The sequence below is a fragment of the Macrosteles quadrilineatus genome, unplaced genomic scaffold, assembly GCF_028750875.1.
Source record: "Macrosteles quadrilineatus isolate MER2022 unplaced genomic scaffold, UCM_ALF_1.0 Scaffold_5__1_contigs__length_97177068, whole genome shotgun sequence".
In the NCBI taxonomy this organism is placed as follows: domain Eukaryota; kingdom Metazoa; phylum Arthropoda; class Insecta; order Hemiptera; family Cicadellidae; genus Macrosteles; species Macrosteles quadrilineatus.
In genome coordinates, this window is record NW_026542598.1 from 60,185,578 (window position 1) to 60,213,302 (window position 27,725).

General features: G+C 34.6%; 2 protein-coding genes across 2 annotated transcripts; one reads left to right on the forward strand and one right to left on the reverse strand.

Moving 5' to 3' along the window:
- The first annotated feature begins 530 nt into the window (after positions 1-530).
- On the forward strand, positions 531-27,497 carry LOC128994069 (circadian locomoter output cycles protein kaput-like). The gene is made up of 16 exons (XM_054418299.1): positions 531-663; positions 1,332-1,376; positions 10,083-10,231; positions 10,526-10,707; positions 12,125-12,236; positions 12,613-12,708; positions 13,276-13,354; positions 14,425-14,556; positions 15,135-15,241; positions 16,395-16,542; positions 17,119-17,246; positions 18,132-18,262; positions 18,692-18,865; positions 19,531-19,704; positions 19,992-20,117; positions 22,868-27,497. The coding sequence occupies exons 1-16, from the start codon at positions 608-610 to the stop codon at positions 22,994-22,996; spliced, it is 1,968 nt and encodes a 655-aa protein (XP_054274274.1). The 5' UTR covers positions 531-607; the 3' UTR covers positions 22,997-27,497.
- On the reverse strand, positions 1,689-3,929 carry LOC128994070 (piggyBac transposable element-derived protein 4-like). The gene is made up of 2 exons (XM_054418300.1): positions 3,925-3,929; positions 1,689-3,731 (listed from the first exon to the last, which is right to left on the reverse strand). The coding sequence occupies exon 2, from the start codon at positions 3,311-3,313 to the stop codon at positions 2,003-2,005; it is 1,311 nt and encodes a 436-aa protein (XP_054274275.1). The 5' UTR covers positions 3,314-3,731; positions 3,925-3,929; the 3' UTR covers positions 1,689-2,002.
- Positions 27,498-27,725: the final 228 nt, after the last annotated feature.

Genomic DNA, 27,725 nt, shown 5'->3' on the forward strand with positions numbered 1-27,725 from the left:
TGATCTCGCGCTGTTTACGATATAGGGTGCAAAGCCAAGCCCGCTCAAAGTACAGTAGTTCGCTCAAAATCAGAAGGATACAGAGAGCAGCACTTACAAGGACGGCGGATACAGCCCAGTCACAGCGCTTCTACAGTCGATATTTTGAACTAAAAGCCTGCGACTGGGGAACAGAGACTGTGACTCGCTCAGTCACAGCGCTGCTCGCGCTTCTACAGTCGATATTTTGAACTAAAAAGCTGCGACTGCGACTGCAAATGGTGAACAGAGACTGTGACTCCGGTAGCTGCTACTTTTGATATCGTGTCACAGACTGTGACTGCGACTTAAAAATATCGGTGACAAAATCACAGTCTGTGATTTATCGCTCATCCCTAACTGTCACTGTCAGTATCCCATCGGAAGATAAAGATGTCAGAATTTTAGTTTTTTAGAGCAGAAAGCAGGAGCAGAAAGATAAATATTATCTAGTTTATCTTCTATAAATTATTAAGTTTATTGTTTTGTTGACGACAGTTTTTGACGTATAATATATTCTGATTAGTGATTGGAAGATATAACTTGAAAATATAACGCATTTTCATATGAATCAGTAACCAAGTTGAAAATGTCAGGATTTATGAGTCAAATGAGTAGATGTTCTACTGGAGGTAGAAGATCAGAGTAAGTAATTATTAAACACTACAGCATAGTCTGACTATTTACGTAATAGTATTTCATTATCTTGTTAAAGAAAACAAATACCCTTCAACTAACAGTGTTTTCTAAGGGCTGACATTTTCCTACTAACAGTCTGTAAGCTAGGCCAAGGTAGGCCTAGGCTACATTTTCCTTTAGCCCCGTGAATTTAAGCTATTTTAGGCATTTCTTGGGTAGACTTCCGTATCTGTTGGCAGAAACAACCGAATGAAAATATTGATTATTCGATTGTTTCATTCGATATATCGTTTGGTTTGTTGGGTTAGGTTAAAACCTTACCTAACTAACCAAAAGACATATCGAACAATCAATATATCGATCGATATTTTCATTCGGTTGTTTGTGCCAACAGATTCGGAAGTCTACCCCATTTCTTAGCATAGGCCTACCTTAAGTCCTAATATCTGCAGATTTGTACCTACAGTAAGCCAAGCCTAGGTAGGTTTATGAAGGACTAAATTTTTAATCAATGTTTATAAGTTATTGAAAAAATATTTCATCCGTTAATGTAGGCCTAATTGTAGATTCTCTGTAGAACTACTCAATAGGAGGAATCTAACACAGGTCAATGTTGGATTTAGGCTGTTAATGAAAATGTTATGTTTCACAATATGTCATCATTCTTTTTTCAGAGACACAATGGATGATGACACAGATGATAAAGATGATACAAAACGGTATGTACCCTAACAGGAGTCAGGAATTACTGACTCCTGAAATATCTAAGTTAGGCCCTACCTATTTTATAAAATTGGGGTTAACTTACTTACTTCTTTGAGATCTTGTGGTACAACTTCCACCCCCTCCCAATAGCCCTATTTCCATTTTGTCTGGCTTAAATTTATGGAAATAAATGTTTAATTGACTAATTGACTTAAAAATTGAAGGACCAATTAATTGAATTTGACGAAGGGGTGTAATTGAATCATGCACTAAAATGTAGGTATAGATGCCTTAACCCATTCACTTATGATTTTTTTTTTACCCGCCTAGGCCAAAACAAACGAATTTGTTGTGGCTAGTTTCATTCATTTCTGATTTAATTTTTTTTCAGGCAACATTTACTATTTATATGCAAGATATTATTATTTTCTTATTCAAAATTAAATGTAGATTCAAAATATATAAATATTTCCCAAAAAAATATAACTATAATTTTTTATTATACCATATAAAAATAAAATAAAAAAATTAAAAAATTAAAAAAAACTTTTTTATTGGTAATTTTTAGCTACATAGGGCTCATATATGTTTTGGAACTAGTCTATAATACTGTATGACACTTATAAAAACTCACCAAATGTCAAGCAAAGTTCATTTTGGTGTGGTATGCCTTGAAACACTCTGGCATGTGAAGTGCGACAAGGCAGAGCTCACACTCCCATCGGCTGTCACTGCGCTTTCCCTGGGCACTACACACCTTACATCTTCTTGAAGGTGTTTGTTTGACTTCATTTGGAGGAATAGGCCTAGGAAAATGTCCCCAAGTTGCTGCCTGGAGCCTCAGAGGTGTTTCTGAGTTGGATGATCGTCCTCTTCGATTGTACGGTGGCAGTTGTCGCGACTCAAACATTTGCTTGACAAACCTCTCCTTGAACTCACTAAACCCCAATTTTTTTCTGGTTAATTTTTTGAACACTACATAAGAGTTAAAAAGGCCAATGTCCATTATGTAAAAGAAGATCTTCTTGTATCCCTTAGCATACCTCCTCATACTAGGAAACGACGCTAATTGCTGATCCTCGCGGTCAATTCCACCCATTGAACGATTATAGTAGATCACTGGTTCTGGCTTTGTTATAATTTCTTGGGTAACTCTGTCTTTCTTGCCAGTTGATCTTTTGTCAGCTTTTTGATGAAAGGTAGACAAAATGCAAACTTGCTTCTTGTCCTGCCACCTTACTGCTAACATATCGTGGCTATAGGCTGTCTCGTAGTCGCCCAACTTAAGTTTACCCTCTTTGAAGCTCTCTGGCATGTTTGATCTCCACCAGTTAGCTGTTCCAATTACATTGAAACCTATTTGCTTAAGTCTATAGAAGAGAAGAGGTGAGGAGTACCAATTATCAATTGTCAGAGTATGTCCTTTTCCTGCCAAATCTTTTGTCATTTCAACGACTATCGCCTCACTCGTTAACAGCTTTTCCTCCTGTGTAGAATCCCCACTTCCTTCTTCAACCGGTACATTTTCTTTGACTTCAGCTCCAGTATAGATCTTAAATTTAGAACAATAACCACTTCCAGATTCACAACACTTGTAAAACTTTATGCCAAATCTGGCTCTCTTCTTGGGATTAAATTGGACATAGCCCAACCTCCCTCGGAACTTCATAAGACTCTCATCGACAGCTATGTTTTCATCAGGTATGTACAGATGGGAAAACTTCCTGTTCATGTACTCAATAACGTACCTTAACTTCCACAGTTTATCATTCACAGGTTTCCTATTATTGTCTGTAAGGTGGAAAAATGTGGACAGTAGCAAAAAACGGCGGAATGGCATCACTTTACGAAAAAAAGGGGTCTCAGTTACAGCATTAGGCGACCAGTATGATTGTATAGTTCTTTTTTTTACTAGCGACATAAGGACACAAAGTGTATAAAAACAAGCCATCTCATCTGCAGTTGTGTCAAACCATTCTGAGTATATAGTTTTTCCTACCCCGCCTGCTTCGTTCTTTTTCTTAATTGTTTCTTTGGCATAATTATTAGTCTCTGTTGCAACATGTTGCCAAAAGTCATTATCAAGAAACGCATTGAAAACATCTAATTCAGAGGGAGCTGAGCCTAAACTTCTAGCCAAACTTGCTCTAACACCAGGACAACCAGTAAAAGGGATTTTATTTATTATATTACTTTCTATGGTACTGGTCCACTGCCAACCCTCCTTTTTCTTCTTTTTTGGTGGAGCTGTATCGTTACTAGTTTGAGTTTTGGACCTTTTAGTAGGCTTAGATGGTTGTGAAATAGCTTTTTTTCCTATAGGCCTACCTCTTCCTCTAGACCTGCCCCTAACAGGTTTACTTTTAGGCCTAGGGTCAGGAAAGCTAGGGTCGTCAGCTTCCTCACTCGGTGTAGGTGAGAGGGCAGGCACGATTGAAGATGCATGCTGGTCAAATAATTCAGGCCTAATAGGCAAATCTAAATCAGATTGGACATTTGGAGGGGTCATAGGCCTATGCCTGCCACTATCTATATCATTTATAGGCCTAGAGTCAGGGAAACCAGGGTCGTCAGCTTCCTCACTCGGTGTAGGCGAGAGAGAAGGCGCGCTCATACTACCGCGGTATAACCGATCAAGAAACTGGACTGATTTAGGCAATTCTTCATCACGTGATGGAGAAGATACATGCTGATCAAATATTTCAGGCCTACTAGACAAATCTGAATTATATTGGACAGTAAGGGCATCTGGAGGGGTCATAGGCCTAGCATAGCTGCAAGAAGGCTGTTCAAGCAACAACTGGTCACTTTCTAATGGCCTAGGCCTAACACAATTAGTATTATGTTCTGGGGAAACTGTGGTCTCATAATCAATAGGCGTATTAGACTTATTACTCACTTGAATATTGCTCCCTTCCAAATCATCATCATCACTCCAACCACTCTCCTCAAACAAGTCACAATCACTGTCACTGTCACAATCCCCTATAAGTTTTATGATGTCACTTTCATCTAACTCTTTTCCACATTCATCCACGAATACCAAGTTATTTTGAAGACTCATCGTATTATACAAAAGCTTTTCAATTGAATAATATAGTAAAACAAGATACTGTAGCTCAATCTTTATCACGACGAAGTGAAACACGACATGATAGGCCTAATAACTCAGTCATTATAACGACGAAAAAGTAAAATACTGATAAAAACTAACACTAAGTAAATTCTATAACTTATTTTATAAGATAACTACACTTTTCAATAAAATAATAAGGTAAAACAAGGCTCTAACACAATGTTTACATCGTCGAAGTAAACACAACAACGTATCAGCTGTGAAACCAGTGTAGACGTCGTCAGCTGCTAAGTTGCACCATTTCAACTTCAGTTTTTTTGCCGATTGGACTGGACTGAGATGACGAAAATATAACCAAAAGAAAGCCTGGAAATCATAGAACAAGAAGCATATGCGATCTATTGGATTTCTGGGGAACTAACTCGGCACAAACAGGTTTTAATAGCGGACGGCGATTCGCCGTCGCTTCACACAATGGCTAACGGGAGCGCGACGGCGGATCGCCGTCGTTGTAAGCGAAGGGGTTAAAACTTGGTAGAGAGGCTGCACTCAGGACTCACCCTAATTATACACACCTCTAAGTTATCTTTTCGAGAAATCTCATGGTGGATTTAACAAACTGTTAAAAATAAAAATAAACTAACTTATCATCATAAATTAATTGAGCGAAGCTCTTTGAGATCGGACCTTATGCAAACTATGTAATCAATTAACTCAATAACGGCTGAACATATTGAATCAAAACTTACCAGGGGTATTTCGACAAATATTTTTGATGTTTCGAAACAAACAAATTTCAATTTGATGATACCTGTACAATTTAAGACTGACATAAAATTTGCAATGTTTAATATGAGTCTTATGAGTTGCCATGATGGTTACGAGATAACAACGTAGATGTAAACAAAGAATCGTAGCGTATGCGACTCGACATTCTGTACCCACGGGCACCTCAGCTTGCACATGCACATATGGCCTATTTACAAAAGACAGTACAACAGAAAAGGAGTCCGATGAATACCATTAAGCGTTGATTAACAATACACCGATTCGCATAATTTCTGGCGGCCTTACTGAATTATTCCAAGCAGATTATTTCTTTTAATTGTTGTTATTGCTATTAGTTTTGTGGTAAATATTAGTCCGGAGTGTGGTAACTTTTTATGACGATTAGATTAAGGTATCTGTTATCCTAAAATGCTATGGGAAGGGAGGGAAACAGGACCGCGACGTAGGAAGTCGTGAAGGAAGCAGTAAAGATGAGCGGTCCGGAGTGTGGGAACTGTTTATGACGATTAGATTAAGGTATCTACAATCCTAAAATGCTATGGGAAGGGAAGGAAACAGGTCCACGACTAAGGAAATGGTGAAGGAAGTAGTAAAGGTGAGTAGTCCGGAGTGTGGGAAATGTTTATGACGATTAGATTAAGGTATCTACAATCCTAAAATGCTATGGGAAGGGAGGGAAACAGGACCGCGACGTAGGAAGTCGTGAAGGAAGCAGTAAAGATGAGCGGTCCGGAGTGTGGGAACTGTTTATGACGATTAGATTAAGGTATCTACAATCCTAAAATGCTATGGGAAGGGAAGGAAACAGGTCCACGACTAAGGAAATGGTGAAGGAAGTAGTAAAGGTGAGTAGTCCGGAGTGTGGGAAATGTTTATGACGATTAGATTAAGGTATCTACAATCCTAAAATGCTATGGGAAGGGAGGGAAACAGGACCGCGACGTAGGAAGTCGTGAAGGAAGCAGTAAAGATGAGCGGTCCGGAGTGTGGGAACTGTTTATGACGATTAGATTAAGGTATCTACAATCCTAAAATGCTATGGGAAGGGAAGGAAACAGGTCCACGACTAAGGAAATGGTGAAGGAAGTAGTAAAGGTGAGTAGTCCGGAGTGTGGGAAATGTTTATGACGATTAGATTAAGGTATCTACAATCCTAAAATGCTATGGGAAGGGAGGGAAACAGGACCGCGACGTAGGAAGTCGTGAAGGAAGCAGTAAAGATGAGCGGTCCGGAGTGTGGGAACTGTTTATGACGATTAGATTAAGGTATCTACAATCCTAAAATGCTATGGGAAGGGAAGGAAACAGGTCCACGACTTAGGAAATGGTGAAGGAAGTAGTAAAGGTGAGTAGTCCGGAGTGTGGGAACTATTAATGACGATTAGATTATGGTATCTGTTATCCTAAAATGCTATGGGAAGGGAGGAAAAACGTCGACGGCGTAGGAAGTGGTGAAGGAAGTAGTAAAGGCGAGTAGTCCGGAGTGTGGGAACTATTAATGACGATTAGATTAAGGTATCTGTTATCCTAAAATGCTATGGGAAGGGAGGGAAACAGGTCTGCGACGTAGGAAGTGCTGAAGGAAGTAGTAAAGGTGAGTGGTCCGGAGTGTGGGAACTGTTTATGACGATTAGATTAAGGTATCTACAATCTTAAAATGCTATGGGAAGGGAGGGAAACAGGTCCGCGACGTAGGAAGTGGTGAAGGAAGTAGGAGAGGTGGGTAGTCTGGAGAGTGGGAACTGTTTATGACGATTAGATTAAGGTATCTACAATCCTAAAATGTTTATATTTAATATATTTAACTATACTTGTTAACTTGTGTTGTCCAATTTATAACTTATAAGTGTGGAAATAATTTTCTCTGTGCAGATATACGGACACAGTTACAATTACACATGCCAATGTTGTAAATATATGTTCAGTAATTTATGTCTGTTTATTTAAATGTATATTTTTTTTATTTGAAAGTCTGACGCCATCAATCCCTTTTGGGTAAAAGATGAAGATAATAAGGTAATAATTACAAAAAGTAGAGCCTATACTGCTTGGCTTGTACGGGAGTCCAGTTATAAAGTAAGCGTGATATAATATTCCTATTTTTTTCCGTAATACTATAAGATGAATTATTACAGCTAACAGAACAGCATGTTGGCATTTTTTGTCAGGTTGAAAATTTAGTACAACCCTATAAATAGGCTTTAGGGTACATCAACACGGTGCATGTTCTCAAATTAAATTGCCATAGCCTAATATAAAAACGTCTTTTATATTTGATTTTAATAATTTTGTTGTACAGTAGTTTATTATGCATATACAGTATTTTACTTAATCATGCTGTAATTTAGCATGAGGAATAAATATATTCTTGTTTAATTCATCAATTCTCTATCCAGTGCTGTCTTTAAAATCTAATCTATTTATTAAATACAGTATGCCTATATTTTGGCAATGGGGCGGAGCTAGCGCAAACGTCACCAATTCAATGCCACAAGCGTTGCGGCAACCACCATCTTTTTCAGGGTATCATCAGCTCGTGAAATTAGCCACGCCTTATTTCCTGTGGTGACCATTGACTATGGTATTGCTATATATAGTCACCTTCTTCTGTCATTCTGTTCGCTGAGCAAAGTTTACTAATTGGCTAAATGTTTTAGTTGGAGAAAATGAGAAGGAAGCCTATAGGCCTATTACATAAATGGGAGCTAAACAAACATTAGGATATTGAAAAAATAATACTTATCTTTATGCTATTACAAACACAAAGTTTTACTATTACTCATATATACAATAAAAAATCAATGACCTAATAGAAACAGCTGACTGGATTCATATTTCCTTCAACTCTTCCAACCAACCACGAGAATTCAATTGGATTGTTGCTATAGTGACGTAATCATGTATTCAATTTGAATCATGAAAACAAATTAAAGTTATATGTTTATATCAAAGCTTGCTTACTCCGCTCAATTGGCGGACCTGAGGCCGCATGCCTAGTTATTTACACTGGTAAATTTCTATAATTTATACATTTTACTTTGGTTAGCAAATCAAACTAACTTACAGTTGAAAAACCAAGATTTTTCCCCATAGGAAATCCATCCTCTCGTTGGTTTTCCTCCCACTCTTTTTGGTCCTCTGTCTTGTTCAGTGCCACATGTAACTTAGGTCTGTCAACGTTGATTTTAAATTTTTCACAATTAAACAAAAACAATAGGATGGAGCTATGAATTTTCATTAACTTAAGTAATAAACCGAGAACACTGTACTGGGAGTTAGCACTGTAGCATTGTAAAGAGTTTTGAAAGGTCTAAAGCGGCCCACACACTAGGGCGCTTGTGCGCGCATATGTGACGCGCGAACAGCTCGACGCACATGCGCCTCAATGTGTGGGTAAATGTGCCCATGCTCGCGACGCGCATGCGAGGTGCCTGGTGCCTGCCGCCGGACCTTCGAGCATCGTCACAAGTGCGCGAGCTGGTTATGATGCGCGCCAGTCTGTAGGAAACCGAGGCACATGTTCGCGAACTAGCAGTACTAACCATAGCTGCATATACTGTAAATCGGGAACTACAAGGTCTGCGCCTGCGTGGCACAGAGTAACATTCACTGCCCCCCGTGTTGTGTTTTATTTGTCCTTGTTTGGTTATGGACTTCAGATGTCCTTTAATGACTTAAGAAAGTTTTGGTCTGAATTTATTGAGCTTTATAGATCACAAACGTGTTCTTGGGACGTGAAAAGTGTTAGCTATTCAAACAAATAAATGAGAAAAGATATTAAGGAGCTATTGATAACAAAATGCAAAGGAGTGCCACTGACGATTTAGTTTGTGAAGACTAAAATTAACTCTTTGAGAGCTTCATAACGATGGGAACCAATTAATTAGAACTAATTAAAATTATTAAAGCTAAGTCTATAACCCTTATACTCTAAAGTCTAATTTAGTCCAGTTTTTCTTGCAATTAAAAAAAATGTCCTTGTTAAAAAACACAAAATGAAAAACAAATAGTAAAAAATAACATGGTGAAGATACAATGGAGTTTATTAGAATGGTTTTAATATAACTGTTGGATTTGCTGTTATAGCCCACTATTATCATCGTCAAAGACGGTGGTGCGCGCGCATGTGTCTGTAGTGTGTGGTTACCATTTGAATCGCACATGTGCCTCGAGCCGCTCGCAGTCACCTCATCACGAGCCACGGAAGGCACATGCGCGCTAGTGTGTGGGCCGCTTAAGGTTCTTGAACAATGGAATGTCAACAGTAAGATAGGATCCCGGATATATTAAATTCACATGTAATATATCTAGGCATGGCTATATTGTGTGTGTGTTCGTTAGCGTGATAACTCAAGTAAAAATGATCTGATTTTGATGAAATTTGGTACAAATGTGTAAACTTACATTTAACTTAAGTTGAACAAGTTCACAAACCAGCAATCAGGACGAGTGTTTATGAAGGGTTTTATGGGGTAAAAACCAGTTTTTGCTATTTTTACTCTAAAAACATAAAATTTCACAACTTCTTTCCGAACAATGTTGTAGAGCTAAAAGAAAACTGTAGGCCTATAGGCCTAGGTATTGAAGTGTTTGTTGTATGCCTAAAAGTTAAGGATATAGGCCTAGGCTAATTACAAAAATTGTAAATTACAATCCCCATGTTATTCTTAAATGGAGAATAAATAAACGTAAGACATAAGACCATTTTATTTCCTTTAGAACCTAAATTAGTACATAAGGCATTGTAAAACGTCATTCTAATACATTATGAAATATACATCAAAAGATAATTTCTAAAAGAATTTGTAGTTGGTTTAGTTTGTCACTTTTTTATAACTTGATCTTTTCTGTTTAGGAAATCCCGCAATTTAAGTGAGAAAAAGAGGCGAGACCAATTCAATTTGCTTATAAACGAACTCTCTTCCATGGTTTCTACAAACAGCAGGAAAATGGACAAATCTACAGTTTTAAAATCAACAATATCGTTCCTAAAAAATCACAATGGTAAGATACATGGTTTTTAAGATTTGGTGAGTAGGTTTTCTGTGTCACAGACTGTGAAACTAAGGTAGCAATGTCATGGGTTTTTATACCGGTTGTCCGTAGTAGGCCTACTGTTGTATTTAACAACATAAAAAAATATAGCCTAGACTATTTTAATTAAAAAAAGTTTCTGCTTTTGACAAATTTTTAAAATGTTTTTTCTAAACATTTCAATTTTCAATTTAATATTCCAACTATGACTAACATGCTATAAGATAGCCTAATGCAGTAATTAACCGTTACTTTTACTTACAGATCTAGCTGTTAGATCAAGAGTGCATGAAATCCAAGAGGAATGGAAGCCAGCTTTTCTTTCAAATGAAGAATTTACTCACTTAATTTTGGAGGCACTAGACGGTTTTATCATGGTGTTCTCTTCTTCTGGAAGGATTCTTTATGCTTCTGAAAGTATCACAGCTCTTCTAGGACATCTTCCTGTAAGTGAAATCTTAAAAACATACATTTTACTAGAAATACACTTAACAAATAGGTCTAATAAAAGTAACTGCTTAAGGAGCGCAATGAATGGTAATATTTCCCTTGTGGAATGGATTAGCTTCCTATTCAAAGGTGTACGGTATACTTATAATCAATTTCACACTTTCCAAATACTCAATGTCTATTATCTTGTCATAAAATGTAAATGGATTAACTTATGTCTTACATGTTTAGTGTAGTAGAGTAGACTCATTTACACAAAATGGATTAACTGTGATGCAAATCAACCACAGCTACAAAACTGTTAAAATAAAAAAGTTAAAAGTACACAATACAGCAAAAGCAAATTAATATGTTACTATTCTGCTCCGCAGCTTTGAAATAGGCCTAGATATCAGATCCGAGATATAATAATCAAACTTATGATTTTTTATTGAGTATAACACAGTATCTTGATCTTAACCGATTCAAACAATCAATAACCCAAATTGAAGTCTATAGTTTACGGATTATTTTGAGTCTAAAACTTATAAAAAAACATAAACCATACTGGAGCTACTAATTGGTAATCATAGAAAATTCGCATAAAAATAATGTTCATGTTGGTTGTTCACCTTGCGTTTGCTTGAAACTCGTCCGATTTGAATAACTAATACCTTAAATGAAAGCCGGTATTTCAATGAAGGTTCTTAGACCAAACTATGTAGGATTATATAATTATAACTGGTGAAATACATCTAAAATTGAAGTAAGAATTCAAAATTAAATAAAATATGTTTCTTTTGGTCGAGTAATACAGTAGATAAATATATGCCGATGTTTGATATGAAATCTGTGCGCGTGCATACCTTCAATTTGAGACCTCAATCAAGAAAATCCGTCGGGTAGAAGAGCAAAACAAACTCGGAAAAGAAAAACCAAATTTAACTCCCAGAAGAAATACATGGGGAGCAAATTTTGTTCATGTACCAAGCCTAGTGTGACTGTACATAAATATATGCTGACGTTTGATGTGAAATCTGTGCGTGCATACCTTCAATTTGAGACCTCAATCATGAAAATCGGTCGGGTAGAAGACACAAACAAACTCGGAAAAGAAAAACAATATTTTTTTATGTAAGTTAGGTATAAGATTTCTTAAATGTGAGAAGGGCAATCATTTTGCAGGATGACTAGATATAGTTTTCTTGGTTTATTTCACTGTCTACCGATGAGTCTACCTTATATGAATTTCTACTGTAGGTACAAAAATTATACAAGGCAACTTTTCGCAAATTAATTTGTTAAGTCTGCTGAATTTGTCTGACAATTGTGTTTGGTGTTTTTACTTTAGGCTATTATTTTATTATCAGACAAATGTTTTTATTTCATTTATTCATTCCTTTTCCTAACTGAAACTCTTACTTCTTGTTTCAGAATGATCTGTTAAACATGACAATCTATGATGTTGTGTATGATGAGGACCAGTCACAGTTGTACAACATGTTTCTAAATCCTGTTACCAATGTTCTCTATGAGAATAATAAAGGTAAGCTAAGGCCCCTGTTAATATAGGCTATTTGTATTCTGTGTACCGTAATGATTTCACATAGGGTTGTAAACCGTAGTTCAACTAAGAGCCTCAGAGGCTACTTTATTTAAGAAATTGTCGTGAATATCTGCGTTACGATTTGTAAAAAAAATTGTTCCATTTGTCGAGTATTTTCTGGTAGCATATTAAACATTTTTACAATTACCCTATGCCCTATATTATCTAACCAACAATGGGCCAAGCTTAGCCTATTAAAGGATTCATCTTGTATTCCTAATGTAATCTATCTGTAACTCAATTCTATCATTTTCCAAAACACTTGTCTGGTTAACATGCTTTCATCGATGTTTAGAACAAATAATTTTTGTTTCAGATAATCAAGTAGCGTTTGTGTGCCATTGCAAGCGAGGTAGTCTAGACTTTTCAGAAGAAGTTACTTATGAGTTGGTCCGATTTGTCGGTTACTTTAGTAAGTATTTTCTTTTGTCATGTTTATAATTTATCATGCTTTCTCAGTTATTCAGGCACTGCAAAAACGATCATGAGATTCAATCTAGAGTATCATAAAATGAGTTTCTACTTTCTATTGATATTTTTTCCATCATCAAGGCCAAGTTAACGTTGCATTTCTGTTCTTAAAATAATGTACATAAATAGATACAATTTAAACATTATTATGTAATTTTAGGTTTCATTTTATCTGTGTAATATTTTTTAAGTGGTTTTTTTTTCGAACACAGGCGAAATTGATATATTACTTCAGGTTACACCTAAAGTTGGGGCAGAATATTTTTCAGGTTCTTTATTTACAACTGATTTCAAAACACAAATATATGAATCCTCCTAGGTCAAATAAATAGGTTAGGCTATGCAAGTTAAGTTAGAGAGAAAATGTTAAGATAAATTATAGAAGAAAATGGAGATAGCAAATATCTAAATCTGCTGTCCCCCCGTGATTGTTAAATGAACAAAATCTTTGATTCTTTAAAATTGATAAACTTAGTCCAAGTTTTTAATTTTTGTTGTTTGTTTGTAGGAGCAGACATGGAATCTTTGCAGATAGATGGAGGAGGGAATAACCGTTACAGTGGATACTCTGGTGAAGCTGACACAAGGTTTGTCAATTGATTCAATACTTTCAATGCTGCAAAGATATATCTCGGAAGGAATTCATGTCTCCACTCTCTTTTGTAACTGGAACAAGAAAATTTTGTTTTATTCACTGTTTATAAATTATGGAATTACGTTTTCAATGACAATGATTATTGGTAATATAACTTTTACGACATATTTCAGTTTTATTTTTTACTTTGTGTGTTCTCTCGCTACTGACATTTCATTTTTTCTGTAAAGAAATAATTTCAAACTCTTGTCTACTATTTATTCAACCTATTGTTAGATAGTATCGTTAATTGTTAGCCAAGTGAAAAATGGAAACTGGCTACACAATTAACCTCTCATTATAATACTATTTGAGATAGGGATGTAACTGGAATTATTTTAATCCAAATATGAGTTATGGCTTTTTTTAGCTTTTTTAACAACTACGACCTCCTCCTTCTTTATTGGCTGCATATTGTAGGTTATGTAGGGTATCCTGTGCGTCGTGGGCCTGTTTCCCTCTCATCCTAACATTTTAGGATTGCAGATACATTAATGTAATTGCCAAAGACAGTTCCCACACTCTGCACTGCAAGCCTCACTACTTCCTTCACCATTTCCCATGTCTTAGACCTGTTTCCTTCCCTTCTCAAAGCATTTAAGTATTAGATACATTTATCTAACTGCCCAAACAGTTCCCCTACTCTACACTGCCAGTCTTTACTACTTCCTTCACCACTTCCTACGTCGTGGGGCCTGTTTTTTCCCTTCTCATAGCATTTTAGGATTGAAGATACATTAATCTAACTGTCACAGACGGTTCTCACACTATGCTCATACTTTACTATACTTCCTACATTGTGGACCTGTTTTCATCACTTTCCATAGCATTTTAGTATTTTAGATACGCTAGCCTTTACTACTTCTTTCACTATTTTCTATGTCGAGGGCATGCTTCCATCCCTTCTCATAGCATTTCAGCATTGCAGATACATTAATCTAACTGCTTTTGTAAAATACTTGTGAGGTCATACATTTCAGAGTTGACAGGTACTTTAATTTCTTATTAAAAAACTTTTTTCAGATTGGTGTTTGTTGGAACTGGCCGTCTTCAGACCCCCCAGTTGATCAGAGAAATGTCCATTGTAGATTCATCTAAAAGTGAATTTACATCAAGGCATAGTCTAGAGTGGAAATTCCTATTCTTAGACCACAGGTGAGTAAAATTTAAAACAGGCTGCTTTGACATTTTTAAAAAAATTTGAAAGTTTAAACATCCAAATCCCAAAATAACTACTTTTCTGAGATTCTAGCTTATGAAATATTCTGTGTTGGTCTAGTAAATGAAAACTTAATAGAATATTTTCCTATTATTCTAGATGTAAGAATGGACTGCAAATAAATTGCTGTAAAAAAATATGTATGTGAATATAGATAGATAAAAGGTTGTTCAAGTCATTCAAGTAAATGATAATAAGTTGACTCATCAATCGTTTAATTGGTTTAGGACATAAAAGCTGCTATAGTTACAATTGGAGATTGTATTCCAAACAGCATACTCCCCCGGCGGCTCAATAGAACCTAGTTATTTTTTATTCTGAAACTACTTACAATTTAAGATGAGAATATAACTTTTACTACATGGTTGTGTCAAAGTCTAGGACTAAAGGATCTATACTCAAAGGTAAGGTATTCTGTCATCTGATAATTTGACACTTTCGATAATAGGCTAGGGCAATAAAAGTTAATACAAGTATTAAAGTCTTTGAATAAATGAATAAAAAATTGTTTCAGAGCTTCCCAAATAATTGGTTACCTTCCTTTTGAAGTGCTTGGGACTTCAGGATACGACTACTATCACGTGGACGATCTTGACAAAGTCATCATGTGCCATGAAGCTTGTAAGTTTGCTAAGTTACCTTCTTATTTTGTCCCCGTATGGGCTTGTTGTTTATGTTATTTGTAAAAACGGCTTTAATATGGGAAAAAGGTAGTGGTTTTAAGGGAAAACAGTCTTAAAGCTTTGAATTGGTGTGATAAGATAGAGAAACATTATTGTTTTATGTTCTTATCTAGGCCTATAGGGTTAAATATATTCAGTGTTGTCTGACCCTTGCTGGTTTAGGTGCAACGATCGAGACCACTGAATTTTGACATGTAATTTGTCTATTATCTGTGTCTTCTAAATAAGTTAACTGTAAAGTTATTATTATATCACTATACTGTACTCGATTGTGTATCAGTGCTCTTTTGAAAGGTGATAATGGTGGTAACATAGGAGGTAATATCATCAAAACAATATTGTGCTATTAGTGATGTGTCAAAACCAAATCTCAAATCTCAAAACCATCAAAACTTAGGAAAAGTTTCGGTTTCGAGATTCGATCACTAAGTTTCGAGATTCAAAAGTTTCGAAATTGAAGATTTTAGCAGTTTTATTTTTGAAACTGCTGACATTTATTTGTGCCATTGTTATTGTTTTTAACACTGTTTCAAAACAAGCTGGTAGCAACAGAGCAAACATCACCATTAACAGTAATGAAACAAGTAAATTTTATTCTGAACTTCAAAAGGTATATCATAAATACTATAGGGCCTAACTGGTACAATTCAGTTTCACATCAATATTTACTAAACACAAAGAATAAATATTGACCACTAAATGTTCTAATTAATCTAATATTCATGTTTATGTTGGTGTTAGAAGTTTAATTAATTTTTTTTGGTTTTTTTGGTTGTTTATAAAAAATTATGTTGTATTGGGTTTTAAGATTATCAGTCACATTCACAAACTGTATTTATGTTGTGTCACGGTCAGGAGGAGTCGATCTCTTTCAGTTTTGATTGCATACTTAACATTTTATGATTATGTGTATTTTTTGTAACCTTGACCTTTGTAACCAGCTAAGTAAAAAAGTTTCGCGTTTAGGGTTTTGAGATTCGAGATTCGGGATTTGATTTTTCAAAGTTTCGGTTTCGGTTTTGAGATTCGAAATTTCTGGTTTTGACCATCACTATATGCTATGTTGACGAATATTTGGATATTGTTTGTAGTAATGCAGAAAGGAGAGGGCACGTCTTGTTATTACCGGTTTCTGACCAAAGGCCAACAGTGGATTTGGCTACAGACCCGGTTCTACATCACTTATCATCAGTGGAACTCCAAACCCGAGTTTGTCGTCTGCACCCACAGAGTGATCAGGTAGCTTAAATGTTCAAATCAGATTTAGTTTTAAAATTTGTGAGGTTGCTTGCAGAGTTATCTTATCTTGTACCCAAAGTAGTTTTTAAAGTAAACCCCTAATGGTTGTTAGAAGTAATCTTTCTGTAACTAATGCCTACTAGCCACTTTAACACCACTTCTTAACTTTCTAGTTTCTAGTTGCTATCTCATTCAAAGAGAGTGAGTACTGATTGAATCCTGCATGATCAAATTGCTGAGGTCTGCACACTGCAAGGGCCACCCTTCATGTGTATTATAATTTGTTCAATTGTGCTTGTCTTTTATTACAAAAAACTTGTTTAATTTGGATTATTATTGTAATAAAAGTATATTAACTTTCAATTCAAAATCCTTAATTTAAAGTTGATTTAGAAACTATTTTTTGTTATTATTTATACAGATATTTTTTACAGGAACTCAGGGACCTGTAAACCAATAAATCAAAAACTGAGAATATAGTTAAAAAACTTAACTGAAACCAAAACCATTTAATTCTAAATTGAATTGACCCCTAACCACTGTTTTCATCTCACAATGTTGTTTTATCCGTTGCAGCCACATAAATGTAGTGAAGCAGTTACGGAAGGATCCAGACTCATCTGCAGAACAAAGTCAAGAAGCTCCATTCAGCAGAGAACCTCCGCGAGAGTCTTCACCCTGGGCATCCAATAGCAGATCACCTGGTAGGTATCTCTAGTAACTGGCCCAGAATGATGCACGAGGAACTTTTCTCACCGGATATTTGTAAGCAAACTTTTTGTAATCCGGTATTTTCAAAAATGTAAAGTTGTCAATCGTGCTGGAATAGAAAGCGTCTAGTGTAGTGAGCATCTAAAAGATAAATTTCAAATTTACCCCTACTTCTGAGTTTCTGACTGCCTGAGAAAGGATTAGGCCTATTAATTTGACGCCACAGGCTTCATGGTGCGACACGTGAGCCTGCCATTTACTGGTTTGTTTTTTCGGGCTCGCCCCTTTGAACCTCAACGGTTTTGTTCCGGAACTCTCCCCTGTCTTCTCCAGAATCTCCCGCGCTCACAGCTTCACTGCCTTGTCCCACACAATTTCAATTTCCATGAAGATAAGTTTACCGATATAAGGAATAGGTTAACATGTTAAGCTAGGAACAAATAACCAGGGGACAAGCCTAATGGCTTTCGCCCCTCCGCTGGAAAAATTTAAATTTGGGCAAATGTTTGGTCCGGATCCTAAAATGTTGACCGAACCCAATCCTCTCTAGTCAATTATTGCAACAACGTTGGTCAAGGAATGTAACTCCCCAGGAGAAGACTCTAGTCTCAGTTCAATTACCAGATGTATTTAAAAGTTATTGTTACATTCCATAAGCCAAAGAGCTAGTTTTTGCACCTAAGTACGAACACTAGTACTCCATTTCACCAACACTCTTACACCAACACAAATACACCACCAGATTACACCCACCATATGCTACCAACTAAACTCCTCCCTCACATGCATCAGTAAATCAAAGGATCAGCATCAAATTTAGTTAATAAATGTTTATCATTATGTTTTACTTAGTAGTTTGATATTGTTTGTGTGGCCAGGTAACAAAAACTCACAGCAGTATGACATGAAGAGGTTCCCCACCCCTAGCAGAGGTGGGGGAGAGTCTGATACTTCTTTGTCAGCTGACTCCGTGGCTTCCAGACACTCTCAGATCACTTCTCCAAGTGTGGTGAGTGGTGACATTGACTTTAGATGAGGCAAACTTTCAAAATTCAGTCCATTATTTTTATGAGTAAATTCCCAGATTTGGGATAAAAAAGAATCAGCACTAAACAGTTTTCACTTATTTCACCAGATTAATAATTATTTACTGACATAAATTTATTTTGCAGCTTTCCAGTAATTAAAAAAGTTGCGAACATTTATGAAAGCATTGAATCTCTTAAACATTAATGAAATTAGGTTTGGTTTCTGATTCACCTAAAATATAGCTTAAGTCCCAGTTTTATTGAATAGTCTCCTGAATTAGATTTGCAATGTTGCTAGATTTCTAGTAAAATTACAAATAATCTTTATGTTGAAACATTTTACTAAGGTGATACTAGCTAATTCGGTGCATACATTTCTATGAGATCTGTAAGCCAATATTTGTATACAGAGATCACGATGTGTGAGCACCACTGGCTCCAAGATGGCTGCTCCGACCACAAAGAGTACACCAGTGCCCGAGTTTATAGAGCCACCAGCCACATATGCAGTGACAGCCATTCCACTTCAACCTGTCGCCTTCGCTGCCCCCACCACCTTAGTCACCACAGTGCCCACGTCTGAGGTGGGCGACTTACACCTTAATGTGAGATCTAGGCCACAGCAGTAAAAACATTTGTATTGTTAAATAAAAAAACAAATAATCACAAAATGTGCATGTAAAAAAATTAGTAGAGTTGTATCTGTCTTGAGTTGGTAAGCCAAATTTGTTTGCATCATCCATCTTATCTCTGCATTCACCACTGGCTTCCCTGTATAACTTATTTTGTTATAGCTCTTAACTATCTTTAGATCACCACACATAGATCAGTCGCAGAAAGTTTAGTTTAAGCTCCTAGACAATATATATCACCCATTCCACATTCATAATTGATTCATACGTCTACCTTAAATTATGCCTGAGCCAAGTAGACACATGAGTAGTGGATTCCTGGATTCTTGTACTTTGAAAGTGACTCACCTTGTGTGTTTTAAAGCAAATATGGTTGAAAGATGAATGTTGAATGAGTTGCTTGAAGGCTTTGATTTTTTTGATCAACTTTTAGCTCAGGTTACTTTGTAAAGGGCTGACATTGTCAAAATTATTTCTTATCTTTTTGCTGGATTATAACTAACTAATTACCTTCAAATTAATTGATAAGCACTGCAATGACCCCCTCAGCTACACCCAGTTATATGTTAATTGTTGTTTGGTAATTACAGTACAGTAATTGTTATGTTTGTTTACAGGTACCTCTGAGACAACCCTTGGTAATGAGCTCCTCTCAGTCTCAGATTCAGGATCAGCTGCAGAAGAAGCATGAGCAGCTTCAGCAGCTGATAGTGCAGCAGCAGGAAGAGTTGAGGAGGGTCTCAGAACAGCTGTTCATGGCCAGATATGGTCTGCTGCAGCCTCTCATCAATGTGAGTTGAATGTTTTGATAAGTTTCTATTATAAAAAAAGTTTAGTACCTGCCTGAAACTAATAAAAAGGTTTGTGGGTTTGTGCATCCTATTCTCTTTCTTTTGAGGAGCGAGCTGGTTTAGTGTTAGAACGTGAGACTTTGATCCTTGAGGTCCTGGGTTCAAATCCCACCAATTACCAATGGATCTGATCAAAGTGATGATGCCGCAACCACTGGTCCTAGTCTAAAGTGATGTGTTGGGATCCTAAGATCTCTTGACGCTAACACATGTGCTGTGCTGGACAGGTGACCATGCCATACACAGTTCCTGCCACGGCACCACACCTCACTGTTGCTGCCACTACTCCGGCAGAGATATTTGTACCTGGACATCCTGTGCAGCGGCCACACATCATGATTGATCCTCATCAGGTAAGCGATAACAGCTGATTACGTAGGAAATTATTGTTTCCTCCATATAAAATTAAGAGATTGTGTAAATAGCAACTACTAAATTTCAAACAGCCTAAATTGTTGGGGACAATACTTCTTGTGTGATAGCATTTTGTTCACGGTTAGTGCTTTTTGTGCACGTTGTACACAAAAAGATTCCTGTTTAATGTTATACTATTTCCAATAAACTATCACCAACTTGAAGAAATGGGTTGGTCCTGAACATCATACATTATTCCATCTTGTTTTGAAAATTTTGAATCAAACTCATAAATTTGAGTATGATTTCAAAGATTTTGAATCCAATTACCTCTGCTGTTCATCAACTTAGACAACCCTAAATGTTGAGCTGTGCTCTAATTTGTTGATGTTTGTGTCAACAATGCTAACAAATCACGTTGACTAGTAGGTACTGAATATGAAGTAATGGAACAAATAAGCTTAGAATGAGAGATGTGTGCAATAAATGCATAAATGTCATAATATCATGGCATCAACTGAAACGGGGATTTTGAATGGTAACTTTATGGTGTGTACAGTACTAAAAAGTATTCTACGCGTTTTAAATTTGGTTGTTTATTATTATATTATTTAAAAAAATAACTCAAACTAAACCTAATTTTGTTCTTAACATAGTTATCTATAATATTAAAACGAAACAATGTTTTTTTATTTCACGATTCTGAATCAACCACTTGACGGATTTTCATGATTTTTGTGTTGAAAGAAAAATAATTTTGAGAACTAGGGAATGTCGAAGCCATAAATTTAGTTTAGAGTCCCAGTTTTTTAGAAATTAAGTTTTAATTTTTAAAAAGTCTAGCAGCCGACGTTAAGATTCTAAACTAGCTTTTGGCATAAAATAATTTGCTTAACATAACAGCTGTAAACATTCAGCTTTTGTGTCAAAAATTCAGCATTTGGATAAAAATGTAAAGACATTCTTAGGGTTGACTTATTTATACTATGTGTAATGCAAATCATTGATACGTTCAATTCTTCTGTAAGAGGATGATAGATTAATTAAATTATACATAGTAAAATACTAGGATGTTAAAATTATTTTTTTAAAGCAATTTTTGTAATCTTCGATTTGTTTTAGAGCAATATAATTTGTTTTAACTAACAGCTGGTGAAATATAAACTATGGAACTATGAGGTTATTTTATTTACTCTTATTTTGTCATTGATTATAGGAAATAAGTAAGATTAGTAGAGATAATTAGATCACAGTTTAAAATAGTTTAGACTAAAATTAATTAAACCACATTACAAATCGAGGCTCTGTACACGAGTCTTAATAAAAAAGGATAAATGCAAATTATTTTACTATTCCACTTTTCGAGGAAAGAATAGAAAAATAACAATGTTTACATGTTTTAATTCTTCATGGTAGCTTTTTGTTTGCAATTAATGTTTGTCTGCTTTAACTTTGTTTGGATTAGGCCCGGAAATATTGATGTCATAAAAAGAAGATCAATAATAATCATGAATCACGATTTTAAATTACCACCACAACCTCAGCCGGGTTTTATAAAAAGATAAACAGATGGATGACATAGATTGAACAGAACGTCAACATTGACCTAGGATACCTACTGCAATTACACAAACCATCCTTTTATGAAATCGTGTTCAGTTGTGGTTACGTTTGGGGGTGCCTATATCAGCGCCCCCAAACGTGAAAATATAACTTAATTTCAACTATGAATATATCGTAGTTTAAATTAACTAATATGGGAAATTACGGTGTACATTAATTCAATGAGGGTGGGTAATTATCAAGGATGGAACTGATAACGGTATGGATAATAAACCTTGACAATTACGTCATTAGCTTTACTAGCGTGTTTACTTTTTATATTCCTGCTACATGTGACCAGTTCTTTTTTTAAATGAATGTTATTTGAACCAAACAGCTGTTTCAAAACAAACTGTTATTGTTTTTACTTTTCTTTGTTTACACTTATTTATTTAGCAATTAATGCAGTGAAATTGATATAAAGGATAGGTGTGACGATTAGTTTTGATGTTAGGACACCAAAGTTAAATTAAGTGTACTATGAATTTTATTGGATATTATCGTTTTATTTTAGGTTGTTTCTATTCAGACCTACTGGAAATTATTGTGTATAGTACAGTAGTTGTATTGTGGTGATAATAAATATGGAAGAGGCAGGTACTGTATGCTATGGAAGGTGGTATCGTTGACTAGGTCTATACACTTCCCAATTGACTATTACTCTCTCTACTGTAGGCTACTTATAATCAGTGTGCGTCTGTGCGAATAGGCTGCTAATCTTACTTCAACGCTTTTCACACCGTAAAAATTGCAGAATTTGTGTTTTATTGTAAAATTATCGGATTTAAAATGCATATCGTATAGGCCTATGATGGAATAAAAACATATTTGGTCACACAAAATTTGTTTACAAGATGGTTTTTCACATTAAAACTGCAAGAAACTTTGTCTTTATATGTGTAAACTAGCTGATCTGAATTGTACACGGTTTTAACTGACTACTGAATTCCCGTACCTAGGACGGGCTAACACCTCGTTTCAAAGTAAAGTATAAATGAATTTAATCAGAGGACTAGTGTGCAGTTCTACAATGAAAAATACTGTACAAGAATTAATTGGCTTTTATATCAATAATTCATCACTGGTATATCGCCACGATGAACATTGTATGTTAAATACACTAGATCTAACCTAAGCTGACTCCTAGGTAAACTATCAGCAAGCGCAGTCATCTGATGAAGCAATGCAGCACTTTCAGTTTCCTGTGCAGCAAGCGCAGCAACTATTGTTCTCTCAGAATCTGGACTCTCCCAACTCAACCCAACACAGTCAATAAACTAGCGGTGCAAGGGCAAACTTAAGTTATCTAAACATTCAGACATTTTGAAAAGTGTAGTAGCCAGCGGAGAACATAGTATGGGCCAATATGACAACTTTTCACTCTACATATAGTTTTCATCATAATATTACTGAATTACTGTAATTAGATTGTAATATCTCCACCATAGACTAATTTCAATCTGTCTTAGTAGGATTTGTCATGTGATTTGTGGGTTTTAAGTTCAGTTGTAAAATATTTTTACATAAGGGCCAAAATGAAATAACATAGACGTTATTTTTGAAACTATTACAATACAAGTGCTAGAAATATGAATGCATTTCCAACAAAACAGGGTATTAGACAATAATTACTTGATGGTATATTTATTTTCTAAATAGACTACTGAAGAAAGCGTTGCTGTAATATTTTTATGAACTACATTTTTATGTGCGTATTCCAACAGCTAAACAGAGAAACTATTTTTCTAAACATATACTGTAGAAAATAAATCTAATATATCTAAGAGAAGAAAGTATATCTTATTTGAGCTATTCTTTCTTATATCTTAAAAGATGAAAGTATATCTTATTTGAGCTGTTTAATATACTTATTATATAGGTAAAAAAATATATAAATGTGAAACTTTTAGGCTGGTTGAAACATTTTAAATATCGAGCTACCAGCCACTTTTTACTCTGAGGTTGGAGTTTAAAAAATTATCATCTAACTTGTGGTAAAAAAAAACCTAATGGGAGAACCTTTTAATGTATTAAGTTATGTACATTTTATCTCTCTCTTTGGGATTTTTAATACAGACAATTCATTAGAGTTGATTAATTTGTACATCTGTATTTGTGGCTTATTTTTAAAAAAATTTGAAAAGATTTAGTGAGAGCAAAAAGAAAACACATTGAACTAAGAAGATTAGTTTATTGCCTGTTACTTAATTATAATCTTTATCATTCAACTATAGGCCTACTAACTGTGGTATGAATGAATACAAAATAGATTTTTTCCCTGAAAAGAATTAATGTTTCTCAAGTACACCATTTCTCAATGTTGTAAAATATGTAATAATGTAGATGTACGTAATTTCATATACGTAACACATAATTTGACCTCACAATGATTCTTTATTTGTTATTTTGTATATTTTAGATCATCATTTGATTGAATGTGGCTGTCTAAGTTCATGCCTGCTTTTGGTGTAAATATGTATGTGTGTTGTTAGTTAATTATAATCTTTAGATTAATTTGTAGGTATTGTTGTACACCAACAATTATAGGTGTTTAGTTGTTTGTGAAAGAGTGTTTTACAGTCAAACCTTGATATAATGAATTCCTTGATGTAAAAGACCTCAATATAACAAATTGTCATTGTAACCAATTTGTAAAATCCCTGTGAACTGCCTATAAGAATATACAATCTTTACTACAAACAAACAAATGTTTCAAAACTCTAACCAGTTAAGTTTATCTCTATATATTTTTTAAATATAAACCTTCCATTTTGGAAATCATCCTTTCTGAAGCAAACATTCCAGTATTTTATTTTGTATTTGTATGTTATAGCAATTTACAAAAATCAACTTTGTGTCTTGAACCGTATCAGATTACCTTTGTTGTTGTAGCCTCTAGTTCTTCAGTAGGTAATATTTATGTATCACATAAAAAATAATAATGTGAACCTCTTTTAGTAAAGTATTGTCTAACCCTTTTAAATACAACGAATGTCAATGTAAAAAATCCTTGATATAAAGAACTATGTTGTCAAGTCCATTCAAAAATTTCAAGGTTTGACTGTGTTCAATGTTATAGTTAAGTTATTCGCTTGATCTATCAATCCTTCACAAATTTCCCTGCAGAGTAACTGTTGATCTCTTTAACTTAGGAAATCATCAATTTGAGGTTATGTTTGACAATCCACTAATACAGTTTTTAATGTAACTTTTTGTCCTGTTTAATTTTTATTAATTGATTTTAAATGTGTTGGTGTAATCTTTTTTGTATCACATAAAATCAAATAAATACAAACTCTTAATTGACCATTCTGTTCCTGAAAAGTATGATAAATAAATGTGTGTTTAAAATGTTATTGTGTACATGTTGGTGTGATATTGAATTGGTGGTCATTAATTCAATTGATTTATTTAAAGTGATTGTATTCTACAGCAGAAATGTGGTAATACAGATTTCCACATTAATTCAAATATCAGTAAGTAAAGAACATAAAATATATGTTCGCTGTTTATAATTATTTAATATATCGTTAACTATATTTAAAAAATGGTATTTATTTGTAAAACAATTTTGTTAACGAATTAAATACTTTTTGCCGATTGAATATACTTAGGGCCGCTTTCCCCAAATCAAGTTTAACTTAATCTCGGTTAACTTTAATCTGTGGGTTAAACTTAGGATGGCTTTCCCCACTATTTTGTCATGAAAGTTTAGTTTAACCTAGCTTTTCTTTGCAAGCAACAATGTTGGCAACACTGTTATGCAATTTTATCTGCAATATTAGCTGTTTAACTTCCCACTATGACATATCTGTCATTAATTTTCTCGTGTTTTGGTTATTTGTATTAGGTTTCGTGTCATTGTCTCCAATTGTTGACATTAAAAAGAAACATTTTTATTTGCAGGCTAATAAATTGTACTGATGCTAATTTATAAGCATTTCATTTATTGTGTTTATTTAAGCTCAAACTTAATTAAACAGTAGGCCTACTGTACGCATCAAATAAAAGCATTTACAATCATGGGAAAATAAAATGTTGGGAAAGACGCAAAATTAATGTTTGTGGATTAAAAACTAGAGCCTATCCTTTGTAATAGCAGGCCTAGGCTACTCAGCATTAAGACACGTTCGATGTTTCTAAACTAAATTTAATTTTAGGCGTACTGCAGTAGTTGTTAATTTACACATGATAATAATAGACTAGTGGTTAGGCCCGAATGTTTAATATTTACTTTTGTGTAATATAAGACTCGTGTTAAAATAAAATCAAACCAAAAGGCTTCTTATGAGCAAACTTTCCAACCACTGTTGCGTTGCTGTGGACAAGGTAACCTATCGATTGTACACAACTACGATACTACCTACCGAAAATATAATAATTTAGGCCTACTCTACGCATTTAAAAACCTTAAAACCATTACTGTATATCTGTAGCCTTATATCTTTAAATTTGAAATAGTCATCAATTAATTGTCTACATAGGTTCTGGTTTGTTATTTTTAATTTATTTCCAGTTCAATTTATTTTAGGTTATGTTTAACGAATGTCAAACAAGGATATTTGCCATTGCCGTCTGCCGAACGTAACAAGTCAGCCAAGAGCCAATCAAAATCAAGCTATTATTCTTCTCTCCTGGGTTAACCCACGGATCGCCAGTTAAACCAGCCTCACCCCTAGGGTTAACTTAAACCTAGTTTAAACGGAGAAATTATTTTGGGGAAAGCGAATCTGAGGTTAAACTAGAGTTTAAACCGCGATCAGAGTTAAACTTGATTTGGGGAAAGCGGCCCTTAGAGGATAGTTTGTAATCTTTACAAAATATGTGTGCACTCTACTTTTATCTTATGCTTTCAAAATGTATATTTTCATTACACCTATTAAAATATTTTTTCGATAAAACTAATCTAGGTAACACACAAGGTTGTAAAGACGTTTTTAGTCATCTGCTAGTTACCAGTTGTGTGATTTATAAGTTAGTTCCAATATGCAAATCTTACCCCATCCTAATAGATTATTATTAATATGTTCTGTAAGGGTGTGTGTTTTTGCCTTTTAGTGATTTTAAAGTGAAATAAAACGAAAAAATAAAGTTAAAATCTTCTGTCGTGACCTTTTGGCAAATTTCCCATTTAGGGAATAAGCTATTTTTATTTTATATGCCGCTTTTGTGCCATTAGTGTTTAACAGTCATTCTAAATTCTAGGTACATAATTACAATTAAAAACCTCCCTATATTATATTTGTTCTTTAAAAAATTCCAGTAGGCCTATTGCAAATTTAAATTTTGTTTGTTTTCTAACATTTTAGTAAATTTCTACTCTTATTCTTTCTAGATTTGTTCTTTTAATCTTGATCATGCATTTCTATACATATATTTCTGTGATATGGACATTTTGTGATGCCTTGCGATCATTCCATAAGTCAATTGTAATTACTATGTAGAATATGAATATGAACATGCCATTGTAAGTTACCTGAATTTATAATGTAAACCAATGGAATGATGTATGTAATAACAAGAAACCATCTTTACCCTTTGCTCCACACAGGTTTTTCATTTGTGCAAAACTTTTATTCTTTATTCTGGATAGTGTATCTTAAAAATATAATTGTATTTACCAATTTTATTGTAATCGTATAATTTAAGAAACTGTGCTCCATTACTTTTATGTTGATGTAAACGTTAGGTATTATTAGTAAATGTGTAAATTGTTGTTATAATTTATAGTTTGGTTAGTTCATTGATTATTTTTAAATGTTTAAGAAATATATGTTATAAATTGTGTTATACTTTTTGAATTAAAGTTTATTTGAATGTCTTATCATAAGAGGACAATTCTTAAAAATGCCTTACACGATTGACTTTGGATCTGCAGGTAGATATCTCATCCTTTTTAGCTATAGAAAACAGATCAAATTCTTTAAACACTGAAAAATGTGATTTAAGAAAATAAAAACCTGTACTTGGTGCTATTAGTCATGTTTAATTGTTCATGACGATAA